The 16,087-nt window shown below is 37.4% G+C and overlaps 1 protein-coding gene across 1 annotated transcript in view; it reads right to left on the bottom strand.

Annotated features, from left to right (window-relative positions):
* mtrex (Mtr4 exosome RNA helicase) overlaps window positions 1-16,087 on the bottom strand; it is a 45,192-nt gene that overhangs the window by 22,656 nt on the left and 6,449 nt on the right. Inside the window, exons 9-13 of the mRNA XM_079805277.1 lie at window positions 14,740-14,838; window positions 14,277-14,394; window positions 13,247-13,378; window positions 10,052-10,131; window positions 4,121-4,231 (exon numbers count right to left, since the gene is read on the bottom strand). Of these exons, the coding sequence (XP_079661403.1) occupies window positions 4,121-4,231; window positions 10,052-10,131; window positions 13,247-13,378; window positions 14,277-14,394; window positions 14,740-14,838 (540 nt within the window). The remainder of the gene's footprint in view (window positions 1-4,120; window positions 4,232-10,051; window positions 10,132-13,246; window positions 13,379-14,276; window positions 14,395-14,739; window positions 14,839-16,087) is intronic.

Below are 16,087 nucleotides of genomic sequence, written 5' to 3'. Positions count from 1 at the left end.
TTTAAACACGTACATTATGTTCTAGCTCCTCTGAGTCTGTAGATAATTTCAACTTGATATGAATCAAATCAAAGCTGTATATTAATATTTACAAGATACATACGAATACAATTCAACTTAATTCACATCTTCTAGAACGCAAATATTTCTGCCCATTTTCGCTCGTGAGATTGTCAGCCTCTGCTTCTCTGCTACAGACTGAAGCTTGTGAGTAACGTGCCGTTACTTTCAGTTAAAGCTACACTGTGTAACTTTTTTTTGTGTATTCTTAGCTAAAACCACTTAGTTTTTTCAAAAATATATGTGCTCATTAATGTATATTTACTTCTTTCAAGTAATAAAGTATTCTCGTAAGTTTATAATATGCCATTGAAAATACATAAGGTAATGGGATCTAACGGTGGTCGCCATGTTGCCCCTCCATCTTGAAAGTACATTAGCCAAAGAGGGACATACCCGTAAATTCAAGCTTCGCCTTTCGCGTTTTAACCGGTTTTAATACTCGATGGCACTGTACAAAATTCTCTGCCTCGCGCATGTGCGCGTCAACTTGTTCAGACTTGTCTGGTGCATGTGCAGAGTTTTCATCTCAGCAGCGTCCAGTAACAGAGTTATACGGAGTTTTCCTGGCTTGTTTATTCCTCAAAAGTCTGTTTATCCTTGTGTGGTATTTCTGTGCGTTAATAACTCCGTAAGTAATAATAGATATTGTCATTGTGGATGCGTTTCAGAGTGTGTCATCGCGTAATTCAGTTGATGTCACCTCAGAAGTATTTTTGTGTCAACATACAATAGCGTAATGCTCACCTATTTGAATAATCATTCAGTTATTTTGTTATCAACAATGTTTATTCGTTTTTAGAAAATATTTGCTTGTAATGTATGTTGATGGAAATATGTATCAGGTCTGATCGGCATATTAACAATTGTTATACAGAGCGCACTGCAGTGCTAACGTTAAAGCGGCGCACACACTTTTGTAACCGGACACCGCTTGTTAGCAGCAGCAGCGGCAGCTCCGCTCCTTTTAATGCAGCTGCATTTAGCGCCTATATATGGTACAATAAGCTCTGGTTTACGGTTACATTATACAAATGTAACTTATAAGTATAGTTATACAGTTCTTAACTGTGTATGTATATTTTAGGGGTGCACCGATCCGATATTAGGATCGGATATCGGCCGCGATACTGACAAAATAGCTGGATCGGGGATCGGAAAAATTAACAGATCCACAAGCCGATCCAGGTGTTTTTTTCCGTCGCAGCAGAACCTACGTCATTCGTCAGCTTCACGTGTGTCGCATGCTAGAAGGGAGCGAGCCAGAGAGTCGGCTGTGTGGAGGAGATATTTCACGCTTGCCACGCCAACTAGTTTGTCGCTGTTTCGAGGGTATTACTGCAAAGTCAGGGTCTTTCCTGCATTGACATTTTTTTGACGGCCAAAGCCTAATTTGATGAGTTATTGTGATTTACGAGTGATGTAGAACAGATGCTGCGCTTGTGACTGAGTGACAGAGAGACCGATCTGAGAGCTCCTCCCCCGCGCGCGCTCTCTGGGTCTTCAAAATAATCAGTGTTCGCTCTCATATTTCACATATTAATCCAAATCAAAAGCTCGGAAGACCGAAACCTTGTTGCACGTGACACATTCGGACAATTTTGTCCTTGAATTATCACTGGGTGTGAATTGCGCTCAAAAAACATTGACTCTTCTCTGACCAGCTGACATAAAGCATACTTTCAATAAGCGGGAGACAAATTATATCCAGTTATGAAGTGTTTTCTGTGTGTTGACATCTTTCGCGATGTTCTAACAGACGGGATTCGCACACAACGCGTCTGCTAATGTCCGATTCGTGACCTAATGACTCCTTTGAACCGAATCATTTTAACGACTGGCCAGAACAACTGATCTGTCCAACACTGAACTCATGAACTCAGTTTATTAATTTACTCAGAACGCAACTGAAATGAGAACACAAGTGTGCTTACCCACTTTAGCAAGAGTGGGTAGTAAGAATTATTTTTAATTATCAACAGTATTTCATCTTATTTCTGTTGACAATGTGTAGTAAAATAAAAAGGCCTAGCCTACAATCATTTAATCTGGAGTGAGGTGAAACCAGAACAAAGTTGTTATTAGCTAGCTGAAAATTTTTATTAAATTGCATATGGTAGAAAATTAGACTATTTGTTAATTTGTAATGCTACTTTTTAATATTGATATGATTATATACCAAAACAATTATCTGTAGTGTAAAAAATGTTTGGTAACTGTCAGATTACTATTGTATGTTTGACCAATACACTGTTTTTTGTTTCCACTGCTACATTTTATTTATTTAAAGAAGTTAGATTACATTCTATTTTAGATTTGAATGCACAATTGTTTTTTAAATAAATAAGAATTCAACACCTTACATACATCTGTTATTTTGTCTTAGTTATGTTTAGTTAGTAAAGTCTGGTGCCTTTAGTCTCTTCAAGGAAGGTATAAGGTGGAAGATATACAGTTTATTATTAATTCAACAATATATCGGATCGGTATCGGGTATCGACAGATACACAAAGCCCAGGCATCGGTATCGGTATCGGGACTGAAAAAGTCGGATCGGTGCACCCCTAGTATATTTACCATCCTTATTTGTTCTCTCACAGAAACCAAATTTATGTACATATCCACGCAAACCTGTTTATGCCTTGCAATTGGATGACTGAAATAAACATTACTATCATCAAAGTTCACTCTGGATTAGCTGCAGTTCTTTCTAGCCGAATAATTAGGCCAGTTGAGTTCCAACCATCCCACTGCACACAGAATATCACACAGGCACCGTGTCGAATGTGGACGAGGTCGAACTGGAAGCCATGTTAATCTTGGACTAAATCGGCCACCGTAGGAGTTGAAACGAAATCGGAATTGAGAGGAACAGAAACTAAAATTCACTGGATGGTCATATACCTTTTCACCACTAGATGGGGGAAAATATCACACAGTGTAGCTTTAATAAAGGAAAAAATACTGCAAATTTCTAGTGTTATTTTTGTGATTGTTTGGAGCATTCTACAGACCTTCATCAAACCTTTCAACACAGAGCCCAGCATTGGGTTTTTAATCAATACATAGATCGTAAAAACAGATACAGTATCTGTTCCTAAATTCTGATTGGGTGGGTAAGGCAGACGTTTGGCCCCTGCAACCGAGACAATAAAAGTGAGTGGGTCCAATATCATTTGTTGTAAAAAGTGGGTGGGTCTTGTCCCACCCACATACAATGGTTCCGACGCTCATGGTGGTATTAGATGGATTAAATTTAGTGTCAATGACACTTTGACCAAAGATTTTAGATTTACAAAGATGGTGCACTCATATTACTATGAATGGGAAAAAGTGCAATGCGCAATATTGCGGAATAAGTCCCGCCTTCTAAATAAAAGAGGCAATAGCTCATTGGTAAAGTCATTGCCTCACTGCAGCTACCACAAGAAGCCGAGACGCGTGCTTAGGACTGCACATGCACATTGGTTGGTCCAGTCTGAAAATGCAGATTTTTGTCATGATTTGAACATTTAGAAACAGAATTCATGAGACTGCTGTTGTCAGATTTCATTGGTGATGTCAAATATGAAATTTAATCGAAAGCTTGGTGAACAGCTTAGGAGAATTTGATGTTTCCCCATTCAAAGAAATAGGAGATGCACTTGCATGACTGAAATAGCTGCCCGAAGAAGAGTTTTTAAAGATGGCCACCGCCCACCGAATGAAATGACTTGTCTTAAAGAGACTTTGCTTTGACTCAAATGCCCTCAATATGCCATTTTGTTTAGGAATTCATTCATTATTCAGTCATAATCTTGCTATCTGCTATCTAAGTGGTATTCAGTGTCATTATAAAGCTTGACAGCTTCAGCCCTCATTTACTTTGGGAATTTTTTTTTTTTTTTGTAATTACCGTTTTGTTATCCATGAGAGAATTTCATACAGGAAAAACAAGAGTTAGTGAATGAAAAAAAAGAAGAAAAAAAAACACTTCATAAAAGGTTGTCAACTCTGAATGATTATGTTCAGCCAAGAGGAATGTGTTTATCCAAAAATGCACAAAGGTTCTTCTAGTCACCTTGATCAGACCCTCAGAGAACAGGATCTCAATGGTCTCTTTGAGGATCGGGAGGAGGCCACCATGATGAATTCCAATTCCTCTCTTCAGCAACGGCAGAACATGCTCCACCTGTTGAGAAATTATCTCAATTATAACAGGCCATTATTGTGTTTAATCACAGCTCAGTGTAGCCAATCAAGACCAGTTTAAACGCCTATTAACACCAAGGCCAAATTTTCCAAGACCCAAAAAAGCACAACACTTTCAAGGAATGATTCACCTAAAAATGAAAAGGTAATTTATTACCCACACCCCTAGTCAAGATGAATTGTATAGAATATTTGTTTTGGGCACAAAGGGAGAGCTGATCTCTTTCATACAACGAGAGTAAATGGTGATCATAGCAGTATCTGGATCCCACCCAAATTGAATCGTTTGTCGAGTTATCCCTAAACAAAGCATATTTATGAATTCTTTCAAACAGAGTCCAAAATATATGTACTATGATTTTTATTTCATTTAGTAATTGCCTTAAAAGGTCCCATGGCATAGCATTTTTCTACTATTTTATAGTGTTTCCTGAGGTGTACTTATATTGTTAGTATGATTTTTACATCATAAAATGTCATAATTTAGAAATAAAAGGCATTTTGTCTATACTGCTGTTTGCCCTGTGGCTGACTGCCCTGTTTCAAGAGGCGTGTCTGCTGTGAGACTTCAGTAAAAACGCCCACTGATGTGATTGGCTGACATCTTTGCATTTGAAATGAGCGGAGGGGGCGTGGTTTAACGAGGTCTACGACGCACGAGCTGCTGCCAGAGAGACGGATGGACCTGAGTTCACTTCTCATCAGTTCTCTCAGCATGTCTCAGTTCAGGGTGAACTGTTGTAGTTACTAGAATATACTTCAGGTTATTAGTTTATTTCTAGTCGGAGGGAACTTTAGTAAATTATGGATCAGCGCTGACTCCAGACGCGAACCGTTTAGAACGATTCAGTCCGATTTGGTGAACTGGTTCGGGTCACTAAAAAGAACCGATTGAAAAGAATGATTCGTTCGCAAACCGGACATCACGGAGACGGAGCGATTGCTAACAAAGTTATTTATAGTAACTACTGAGTTGTGAGCGTTGTCTGTCAGCGCGAGTTTATTGTGTTTGTATCTGAGAGTTCTGAATAAACACGAGTCCCAGTCACGCCGAGTCAGTCTTCATCATTATTCTACCAACTTTGTAACACATGCAATGTACCATTACAGCGAGATGAACGAGTTAGTAAGTTTGATTAAAGCATTATTTCTAGATATGTTCCAATCATATGAAAAGCGTCAGTGACGCGCATTGAGTAACTAAAGGCCAATTTATACTTCTGCGTCGAGTGCACGCAGAGGGTACGGCGTACCCTACGCATAGACGCGTTGGTTACGCCGTACCCTACGCCGTAGCCTGACGCGCACCTCTCCAAAAATGTAACAACGCGTCAATTCTACGCGGACCGCAAGCGCTGTGATTGGTCTGCCAGAACCCTTCCCTCAGGTCAATAAATAAATAAAAAATCTGCGATAGGAGACTGTGTGTGTGTGTGTGTCCAGAAATTGGATGATAGTTCCTTACGTCTGCTATAACACACTATTTTGCAGTCCAGCGATTCTTTATGGTAGTAAATAAATACATAGATCCGCTGAATATAGTTTATTTATTTTCTCATTAAATCCAAAGATGTTAATCAGTAATTGTATATCAAGAACAGGGACACATTAGGGTATATTTCGTGAATGAAGTCTCCACAACAACAATCGCTTGCTGAGCCACCGCTAGTGAAAACAGCGGCCACGAGCTCCGCATGATTTCACAAATGCATTCCAGCGCCAGATCGCCTTATTTAACTTTACTAATCAACTAGAGATGCTTAATTTGTATTAGATACAACAACTCAAGCTGCAAGAAAAGCCGCTCTCTCACTGCTGCTGATATTCCGACATGAATGTACAGATTCTACACATCAAGCTGCTTCTTCTTCGGCTGTTGTCTTGATTACACCAACATGCCCGAGGACACTGCCTTCTAGCGTCTGCATGTGGAATTGCACATTGACGCAGACAACAGCGCAGAAGTATAAATGCTCACGACGGCGTCGGCTACGCGCGTAGCCTACGGCGTACACTACGGCGTACACTCGACGCAGAAGTATAAATGGGCCTTTACACAGCGCAAACAAAGACACAACAGCAGTAATCGAATGTAATCCAGTTTATTGTGGGGAAAGCTGGCTAGCCTAGCCGGATACCCTCACGCTTACCCCCCTTCTGCTTAATCTCACGCCGCGTTTGGTGCCTCCGCTGAGGGCCAGATGCAGTACTGGGGGTCGGGGATGTTGAAGGCCGAGCTTCGGCGTGCGTGAGGTTTATCTCTAAAGATGTGGCTCTGCCAATGTTAAGCAGAAACTCCCGACTGTATGCACCATTAAGAACAGATAGACGCGACGAGGACGTACAAAAACACTGACTCACAAGATAGAAAACACGAAAACACCGTTCTGTCGGGAGAGAGAGAAGCCGCAGTGTGTGCATGAATAATAAATAATTAGCTACACATAAGAAATCACTGATCACAGATCAGAAGGAACTGAAAAAAGACTTCTGTTTTCATTTGTACATCCAAACACTGAGAAACTGCCAGCATTCACTCGTTCACAAGCAATGATCTCTTGAGCGTTTGCATGGGTGTGCCAGATTCTCTGGACGGAGGAAAGGGAGGAAACCGTTCCTGCTTGGACGTCAAACCAGGAGACTTCAGGATTGGCTCGTCTAGCCTGTCATTTTCTCAAAGGCAGAGAAAGACAGCCAGAACTCGGTTTTACACCGATCAACATTTCTATCCACTTGGGGACAATATTCAGGCTAGGGGAACTCATATTAATGCTGAAATACCTCATAAAATGAAAATTTCATGCCATGGGACCTTTAAAAAGCAAGTATGTTTATGAATATATAGTTCCATATATTAAGCTATAATGTAAATTAACCTCTTAATTTTACCTAATTAACCTAACTTTATTATAAATAATAAATTAATGAAACTATAAAATGTAATTCATTTAAAATGTAAAACTATTGAACATTTAATTAAAAAAAAATTTAAACAACGTGGAATAAATGACAATAATTTTTGTATGTCAGGGAAGTGAAAATATCCACAAATGTAAAACTAGGTCAGCAGCGTGAAGAGCTCAGGATGAGCTTTTAGAAATATGTCAGAACAAACATGCAGGGGTCAAGTTGAAGGATGGTCCATTCCTCATAAAGGCAACATTTACACAAACTACATATTTGAACTATTTCTGTAATCACTCATCCTCCAACAGCAAGCGTTCTGATGGAGGATCAGTTTATCTTCACACTGACAAAGCAGCGACCTTGAAGACCATCTGATCTGAGATCAGCACCTCTTCTACATGAGTACAAGCCAAACTCTGCTCTACTACAACATGGAACTGGATGACAAGATTGTTGAGATGTAGAAGCAGAGGAAAAATCATGTAGGAGTAACAGTGGACAGGAGGGCTGTAGAGAGTGGAAAGTTTTACGAGCCTCTTAAAACCATTTTGGGAATTGCTAAAACACAGAGACACCTCAAACAAGCTTTACACATAGAGCCCGACTTTGCTGTGGTTTGTGTGGCAGATCTTCAATTAACAAAGCATCAAGTTATGAGTTTAAGTGAATATTTTGGTAAAACAGAAAAACTATTTATAAATGTAGGTGTTAATAATAGAACAAACTCAAAAGGGGTCCGTGTGAGAAATTTTAGGGTAGTCAAAGAGTAATTTATTAGCAATTTTGTGTACGTGTCATTAACTATTATTAGAAATATCAAAAGTTTGGAGTAGGTACAGTTTTTTATGTTTTTGAAAATCTCTTACAATTTATTAAAAAGACAGGGTCACAACTTTATTTTAAGGTGACAGTTACTTAATTTAGTAAGTACAGAGTAATATTATCTACATGTACTTACTATAGAGTTACGGTTAGGGTTAGTTACTTGTAATTATGCATTAGGCAAAGCTGAATTTTCATTATCATTACTTTAGTAGGCATGTTACGGTGAGGAAATATGTATTACCAATAACACTGGGGGCATCAGGGAGCTACTATCAATACGCAGGGTATTGAAATCGCTTTTGAATGCATGCTCAAATTCACAATCATGTGTACTCTGTATATAGGGAGCGGTGGTACTGACCACACATTTTACAAGATAAGACATGTAAATGACGCTCAGGATCTGTTGTGCATCAAATCCTCAAGCATTGTCCTGTCAGTCAGCTCTCCTCACGTGAGAAGCGAAATCTGACTCCTGCAGCCCTAGTACTGTGATATCACAGCTTGTGTTGTATGGAGCAGAGCAGATGCTTTTAGTTTATAATTGTAGTTGCCTAGCAAAAAAAAAGATTCAAACTCTGCATGCTGCAGGCACCAATGACATGTACTTTTTGCTCTGAATGCCTCATTTAAATCTTGCCATTACTATTGTTGCTGTGGATGTGACAAAACATGATGGCATGTGCTTTCAGGCACATCCAAAAGTGACGCATTTTTTATTCTTATTGAAAATTGGATCTTTTAGAGTGCATCCCACTGCACAAGAAATGTTAAAATATTTTTACCAAATGTTTGCTTGAATAAGAACATATATCAAAATATATATAGTCAAGTCAAGTCAACTTTATTTATATAGCGCTTTTAACAATGCAGATTGTTTCAAAGCAGCTTTACAGTGTTAAACAGGAAAATAATGCAGCATAATTTTATTCAGCCGTCTAGCCATTCTGGAGAAAAAAAATGTCATCTGTTCATTTCAATTATCATACAGTGACAGTGTGGGCTTTAGATCAGTAATTAGAGCAGTAATTTAGTTTATATGGTTAATTTAGTTTAATAATTAGATTTATTTCGATATTTAGTTGAAAAATGTTGTGTCCCCAACTGAGCACGCCAAGCCAGAGGCAACAGTGATCTGTATATAAATACAATAGCCTTTAGAGTTTTGACATGTGCATTAGCTCAATGGCAGCAATCTAATTTTCAAATCAGTTTAGATTATTCAATTTATTTAAGAAATTTGACATTAAGATTTATTTTTCATACATGAACATCACAACCAAGCTAGCTTATTTTAAAAACGTTACTGATGTCAAGTTTGAGACTATTTAAATATGCGTTATTTTTTTGTTGAAATACTCAACTTGAAGCGCTATTCAGGCAACAAGAAACTTTATGGGTCTATGCTGACAAATTAAATAATAAAATTTATAAATGTATTGTTGACAAATAAATCCATCTGTGTACCAAACAAAAGTATATACAGTAACGGCCGTAAATTTTGGTAGGGCAGATTAAAGACATACTTTTGGCAGAATTCTAATTGTGGGGCACTGTAGATCTGGGGAGGTCTCAGGCACCCGCTGCACTGCTTATAATCATGATACATGCCTGCCGAATCCATGCGCTAAATTAAATACATCCTGCTCATTTTACAACTTAAAGTCTAGAACATCCAAAAAATATTTGTTGCAGAATGCTGAACACATTTACAATTTATTATTATTTCAGTATACGTTTATGTGTGTGTTTGTGTGTATTATAGTATGTATTATAGTATGTATGTATGTATGTATGTATGTATGTATGTATGTATGTATGTATGTATGTATGTATGTATGTATGTATGTATGTATGTATGTATGTATGTATGTATGTATGTATGTATGTATGTATGTATGTATGTATGTATGTATGTATGTATGTATGTATGTATATATATATATATATATATATACACACATACATATATACATATATATATATATAGGTTTATGTTTCGATGAATATCTAGGTGGGGCTCTGCCCTTACAGACGAGTCGTGGCTGGGTATATGCAAAGAATTTACCTGTGGCAGCTTTTTATCTTCATCAGAGAGGCAGTCTGTGGCGTTGCTAAACACTTCTTCCACCAGTTTTTTCTCGTCATCTGGGGATGGACAGAGAAATTAGAAATCAGACATCAAACTCGGAATTTCAGAGGATCGTGGCTAGAAAAAGCAACTGGTTTTTGGTAGTTCAGTGTGCATGTGTCAGCTCAAAGGCCTCTGAAACACAGCCAGCATCACAAAGTTAGGAGTGTGTGTGCTTTACACAGCTGCTCAGAGGACTTTCCAATATCGCATGAAAAGCACTATGAACAAGAGAAATATAGATGTAGTAGGGTTAGTGTAGAGAATGAAAACATTCAATAAGTGTATTTAGGAAAGGGAGAGTTTCCATGTTTCCTGCTCCAAACAGAGCCTTGAAACAATGCGTCATGAGGGATTAGAACATCTCTATTTCTGCCAGATCTCAGTAGGCTTAGCACAATCAAATTTACAACATAAAATAAAAACTAAATATAGAACAGCAGTTCAACTGGTTTTGCTTCAGAGCTCGTTTTGCTGCATTTGCCCATCAAACATCAAATGGTGACCCCACAAAAAACGGGTTGTTCGATCCCTAAGGGGTTAATCGTCAACATCAGTGAGCCAATAAGCATAAAGCATGATTAGCTGTGGCGGAAAAATACTAGTTTACGCTGGTTACGCACAGAGACGTGGCTAGCACATTGAGGCTGTAGTGTGTAACGCCGTCTGCGGTGCATTGCAGCTATGACAGCCAACGGAGCTGATCACGGCCACTATAGTCAATGCTTCTGTTTAAACCAGCCACGCCACGGCACAAGGATGGAACAAAACTTATTTGCCCCCTCGTTGAAGTCACTACCTAATTGCCTAATCCTAACCTCACCCCCACAACTAAGGGGGGGTAATAATTTGGAGGGGGTCAGAAATCGTCACAACAACAAATCTGAAGCACTTGACGGTGCATGGAATATTTAACGATATTTACCAAATATTTGAGCGTCACATTAATCGAAACTCAGTATATAGGCTACTATTCTCAGACATGAGAAATAAGCCTTTAGAAAGCTTGAAATGTCTACTTTTAAACGAACCAATTAGAATCTAAAACAAATACTTTGTAATCTAAATGAAAGGTGCATTTCCCTCTATAGGCATACGCACACTCACAACTGCGGAGATGACAAGTCAGCATCGTCAACTTAATCTTTGCAGTCAACACAGACTTAGAAAACAGTAGTTTATTAATAAACAATTAAAATATCTCCTTGCTATTTTTACATTCATATTCATAATATTAGGCTACTTTTACCAGTGCTTTGCGGCAAGCTTTATGTGCGCTTGAGCGTGAGGCATATATTCCAGTACCCTATATGAGTCTAAGTACATAAAAAAAAAAAAAGTCAACAAACTGGAAAAAATAAAAAAAAGGTTTTTTTTTTTTTTGAGGCAATGTATAATGTAATCTTGTTAAATTTTATTAAAAATTAAATTGGTATTTGAAAAAAAAGTATAGTTTCAGGAACCGGTATCGAAGTCAAGGTATCTTGTATCGAAACATTTTTAACGATTCCCAGCCCTAAAGGTAAATATTTAATTTAATAAAATCAAATTAACTTGCACTCTTTAGACAGTGAAATTTAACAGTCTTAAAATGTCATGGTATAAAGTAAAAATTTATATATTTACCATATCTTAATAATAATAATAATATTTTTTAATTTATTTATTTATATTTATATATATATATATATATATAAAAACATCAGGCTGTACCAACTTAAATTTTTCAACCTGAAACAACTTTTCCAACTCGCAGTCACAAGATCAAATTGTCTGATATTTTAAAAGAATGACCTTGACACACTCATGAGGGTCTGCGGAGGTCCTCTTTTCCCCATATGAATTTATATATTGGATGCACCACATGACTGATTTGGCAAATAAATATTTTTCGAATATTTCAACAGCTGCTTTGTTGCTTAGTTTTTATTTCCAAGAAGAAATAAAAAAAGTACTTTTTGTCTTCATAATGATATCAGGACAGTGGCGCCACCTTGACTTTTTCGTTAATTTAGTTATTCTAATATGCATGAGCATATAGTTAGGTGCACATTAGGTTTAGGTTTTTTCCCCATCTATCCACGAAAGAAAAGACCAACCAAAACAAAACCACTAATAGAGACTAATACATGCATCTGACTATCACAATATGGCCACAGTATTACTTGAAACCACAATATCTCTGCAGTGGTCCTTGCTTAAGCAACATCTCAAAAGATTAGAAAACCAAGAGACCAATCTACTTGTGCATGCTGGAAATTATGAAAATGTTCTGGAAACCCTCTATTTAAATTTTTTTTTTTAAGATCACACTTGAGCTGGAAAGCTCTTATGACATCTGCTCAGATAGAGCCAATGAAAACAGTCTCCCCACCTAATGCAAGACTTGTAAAACAGTAACAGCTGTGTGGATGACTGCAAGTGCGGTCCCAAGTGCTCACCCATATATACACCATCAAAGGCCAAGGACTTCAAGTTTTAAGTGCACACTATTCACAACCAAAACATGTTTAAAAGTCCGCAATAATGCAACGCTTCTGTTTGTGCCACATCAGTCACTTTTAAAAGGAATTAATTAGGCTTTTCAAAGCAAAGTGGTAAGGGAAGTGGTAATTCTTTTGAAGATTGTTAAGACTCGTACATGCCGTCCATTTCCCTTAAAAGAGAACAGAAGGTTTGACACGTCAATAGAGGTGGAAGGGCCATGTTTGTGCATTTGGCTCTGTAACGCATTCTGCTTCAAATAGATGAACACTTGATAAAGAACACCCTGTAACAGTTTCAAAATGGAAAAATTCCCCAAAACAGCACAAAGTTGAGCTCATTTCTTTATCTGACACCTTTTTTGGCCATGATTTGTTTTATTATTATCTCTTTCTATTTAATAGGATAGATAAATAATTATTGCGCCAATATTTGAGCAATGAGAGTGAGATAAACCTTCAACTCTAGAATGGAAAACTAGAAAAATTATTTTATGCTCCTTTATGAAAAAGAAAAATGTTATGCTCTTCCAAGGCATAGTTTAGCCCTTGCAGGTGTGACTGAAGATTAAAGTTATCAGTTTAAACCTCAAGCATGAGAAAGAGTAATAGTATTATCAAGAAACATTAATTATTGTAACATTAATACCTGTGTTGAAATCCAGTTTAGCCACTTGCAGTGCATAGGCCTCACATTCCTTCTTACTGAAGCTAAAGATGATCACCGGCTGGAAGTTCCTTTCCATGATCATCTTTACGATCTTGAAGACGTTAGATGGACCTGACCAAAAATAAATACAAAACACACCAAACAAAAGCAATGCTTTAATACAACAATCAGCATGTTCCAAACATCTAATGCACTGTTAATGCTTAATATTAATATCCAAGGCGATTTGATTACATGAGGACATTGGTAAAATATAAGCTTAAATGTGAGATACTGAACAGAATATTCATTTTTCATGTACATGAATTCTATATTCACATTATATTTAAAACATTTAATTTTAAAATTGAGAGTTTAAATCAACCATTTATTTGTTGTCTATGCCTGACAGCAATTGGAAGTTAATTAAATTGGAATCAAGCTGAGCTTCCCATTACTAGGCAGAAATAGGAAGTTCAGCTTGGTTAAAAAAAATACGGATTAAAAAACAATAAGAATTCTGCTTGAAAGGTCACATTTTGTGGTGAGTTTAAATTAAGTACGTTTGGGAGTCTGCAGATTATTTTGTGCTTTATGTTAGCACAATCGGTCTCAGCTGACGAGCGGTGACCGCTCACCTGAGATGAATGTTAATATTTGGTGTAAACAGTGCCATACTGATGCTTCAGATAATTCAATATGCCCTATTCAAAGTAAATCAATGGGAGTCCATCTGAGGTTAACCATTTATCTGAACTAGAAACTGAATTGTGGCCCCTAACTGCACAGTATTACGCAATTTTTCCTTAAAATCAACATGGAAGAGTTCACAACAAATTGTACTATCATAATCTGATGTTATTTCAATGCAAAAAGGGATTTTAAATAAAAAGAATAAAATATGGGGTTGGACTTAATTTTATTGTTGACTGGATCTTAAAAGTGGGTGTCGGACAACATAATACTTTTTTGTCCTTGGTATAACATTGATCGTGCCATTTTTATTTTATATTGGCTCTTAAATACTAACCTTTGGTTCCACCTCTTCTGCCTTTGGGGTCCCATTTGCCCCCAGTGTTGGCTCCAGTGTCCCCCACATCCCTCAGGACCTGCATAGCTGTGTTAAAATTGTCTTCTCTGAAGTCTCCCTGACAAGACATGCCAAAATAAATTATGATTACATAACCACAGTGATATGGGAACATTTTCTTAAACTTGATCAGCTTGTTGCGTAGTTGAGGCATGGCAGTTATACAACACACACACACACACACACATTTCAGCATTCAGGATCTGTGTTTAATTACATGTAGACGTGCCATTCTTGAATGACAGCTCCAATTCTACACCCATGTCAGATAATGGTACACAAATTCCCTACATTGTAAAACAGAGGGCGGCACACATCAGAGAACACCAAGGTGTGTTCACCTTCGTCTCTGATGACGGAATAAAGGCTTTAATGCAACTATTCAAAGTATTTGGCTACTTACATTCTCATCCACAACAAGATGGAGTCCATCGCCACCTGCTGGAAAGATGTAGTGCTGCAGTGGAGTGGGGCGGTAGTCTGTATACACGACGTGACATGGCTGCATGTAAACAAAGAAATCACAATCATCCTGGAGCCATTATAGATGCACTATGGATTCACTGTGGATGCATTATAGAACTCAGATCCCCTTCCTTTCAACTGAAATATTTAGCTGATTAAAGTAGACCTACTGCACTTGTGTTATGGGGCATTTTGGGTGGTTAACAACATTCAGTGATGTTTTAATATTATAGTATTAATTATTATTTTTAATTAGCTTTTTAGGATTAATTTATTTTATTTCAGTTTAACTCTTAGTACTTTTAGTTTTCCATTTTTTTTAAATGCAAGTTTCTCATCTATTATTTATATTTTATTAGGGCTGGGAAAAAATCGATTTGATTTAAAAATCGAGTTGGTAGGTCAAATCGATTCATATTTTCAAAAAAATAGATTTTTTTAGATTTTTTTTCTCCCCCTCTGCAGTATAGCGCAATACATACATTTTGCATTCGCCAAATCTTCCTTCAGGGTTTCCGTAGCACGCTCAACGGACGACGCAGCCCTCTGCCCCTCCCCTCTCCCGAGCGCAGAGCATACACAAACAATATGGCAGAAACAGCCGGCGAAAGAGAGCAGCTCCTTCCAAAAAAATGCTCTTCGTCTTTAGTCGTGTGGAGTTGGTTTGGAGTGGCGTTAGCGCTAGCACCCCGTTTGCAAAGCAAACAACTCTTCAACAAAGCTTTTCAATCACTCAGTCGTCTGGCAAGAAAATACCTGGCCATTCCAGCAACTAGCGCCCCATCGGAGAGGGTTTTTAGTGTGGGTGGTGGTATTGTCACCTGTAACCGAGCTTGCCTCAAGCCTGCTGTTGTTGATAGGCTCATTTTCCTTGCAAAGAATGTTTAAAATGCAATTACATTTTTTATGGCGAATGGTGTTACTGTTTACATGTTCAATTCAACTAAGAGTTACCTCAGGATTTTTTTTTGTTTATTAGCTCAATCCAAATATAGTATAAATAAATTGGATGTTTAACAATCTTTGTTGCAATGACTTTTCAGTTAGATAAAGGGTTTGTCTTTGCAATTTTATGTTGATGCACTTTAATTAAATATAATACATTTATATATTTAAAATATATGTACAGTTTGCAATTATTTTGTTTTAAATGGGGGCCGGGAAAAAAACAAAAATCGAATCGTAAATCAAGTTTTTATATAAATTTTTTTTTTTTTTTTTTTTAAATCGCAGATTTTTTTAGGGGAAAAAAAATAAAAAATCGCCCAGCCCTATATTTTATGTTA

Source organism: Gobio gobio (genome assembly GCF_949357685.1).
Source record: "Gobio gobio genome assembly, chromosome: 22".
Taxonomy (NCBI): Eukaryota; Metazoa; Chordata; class Actinopteri; order Cypriniformes; family Gobionidae; genus Gobio; species Gobio gobio.
The sequence above is the reverse complement of the archived record's forward strand: the minus strand, read 5'-3'. Positions and strand labels throughout refer to the sequence as shown.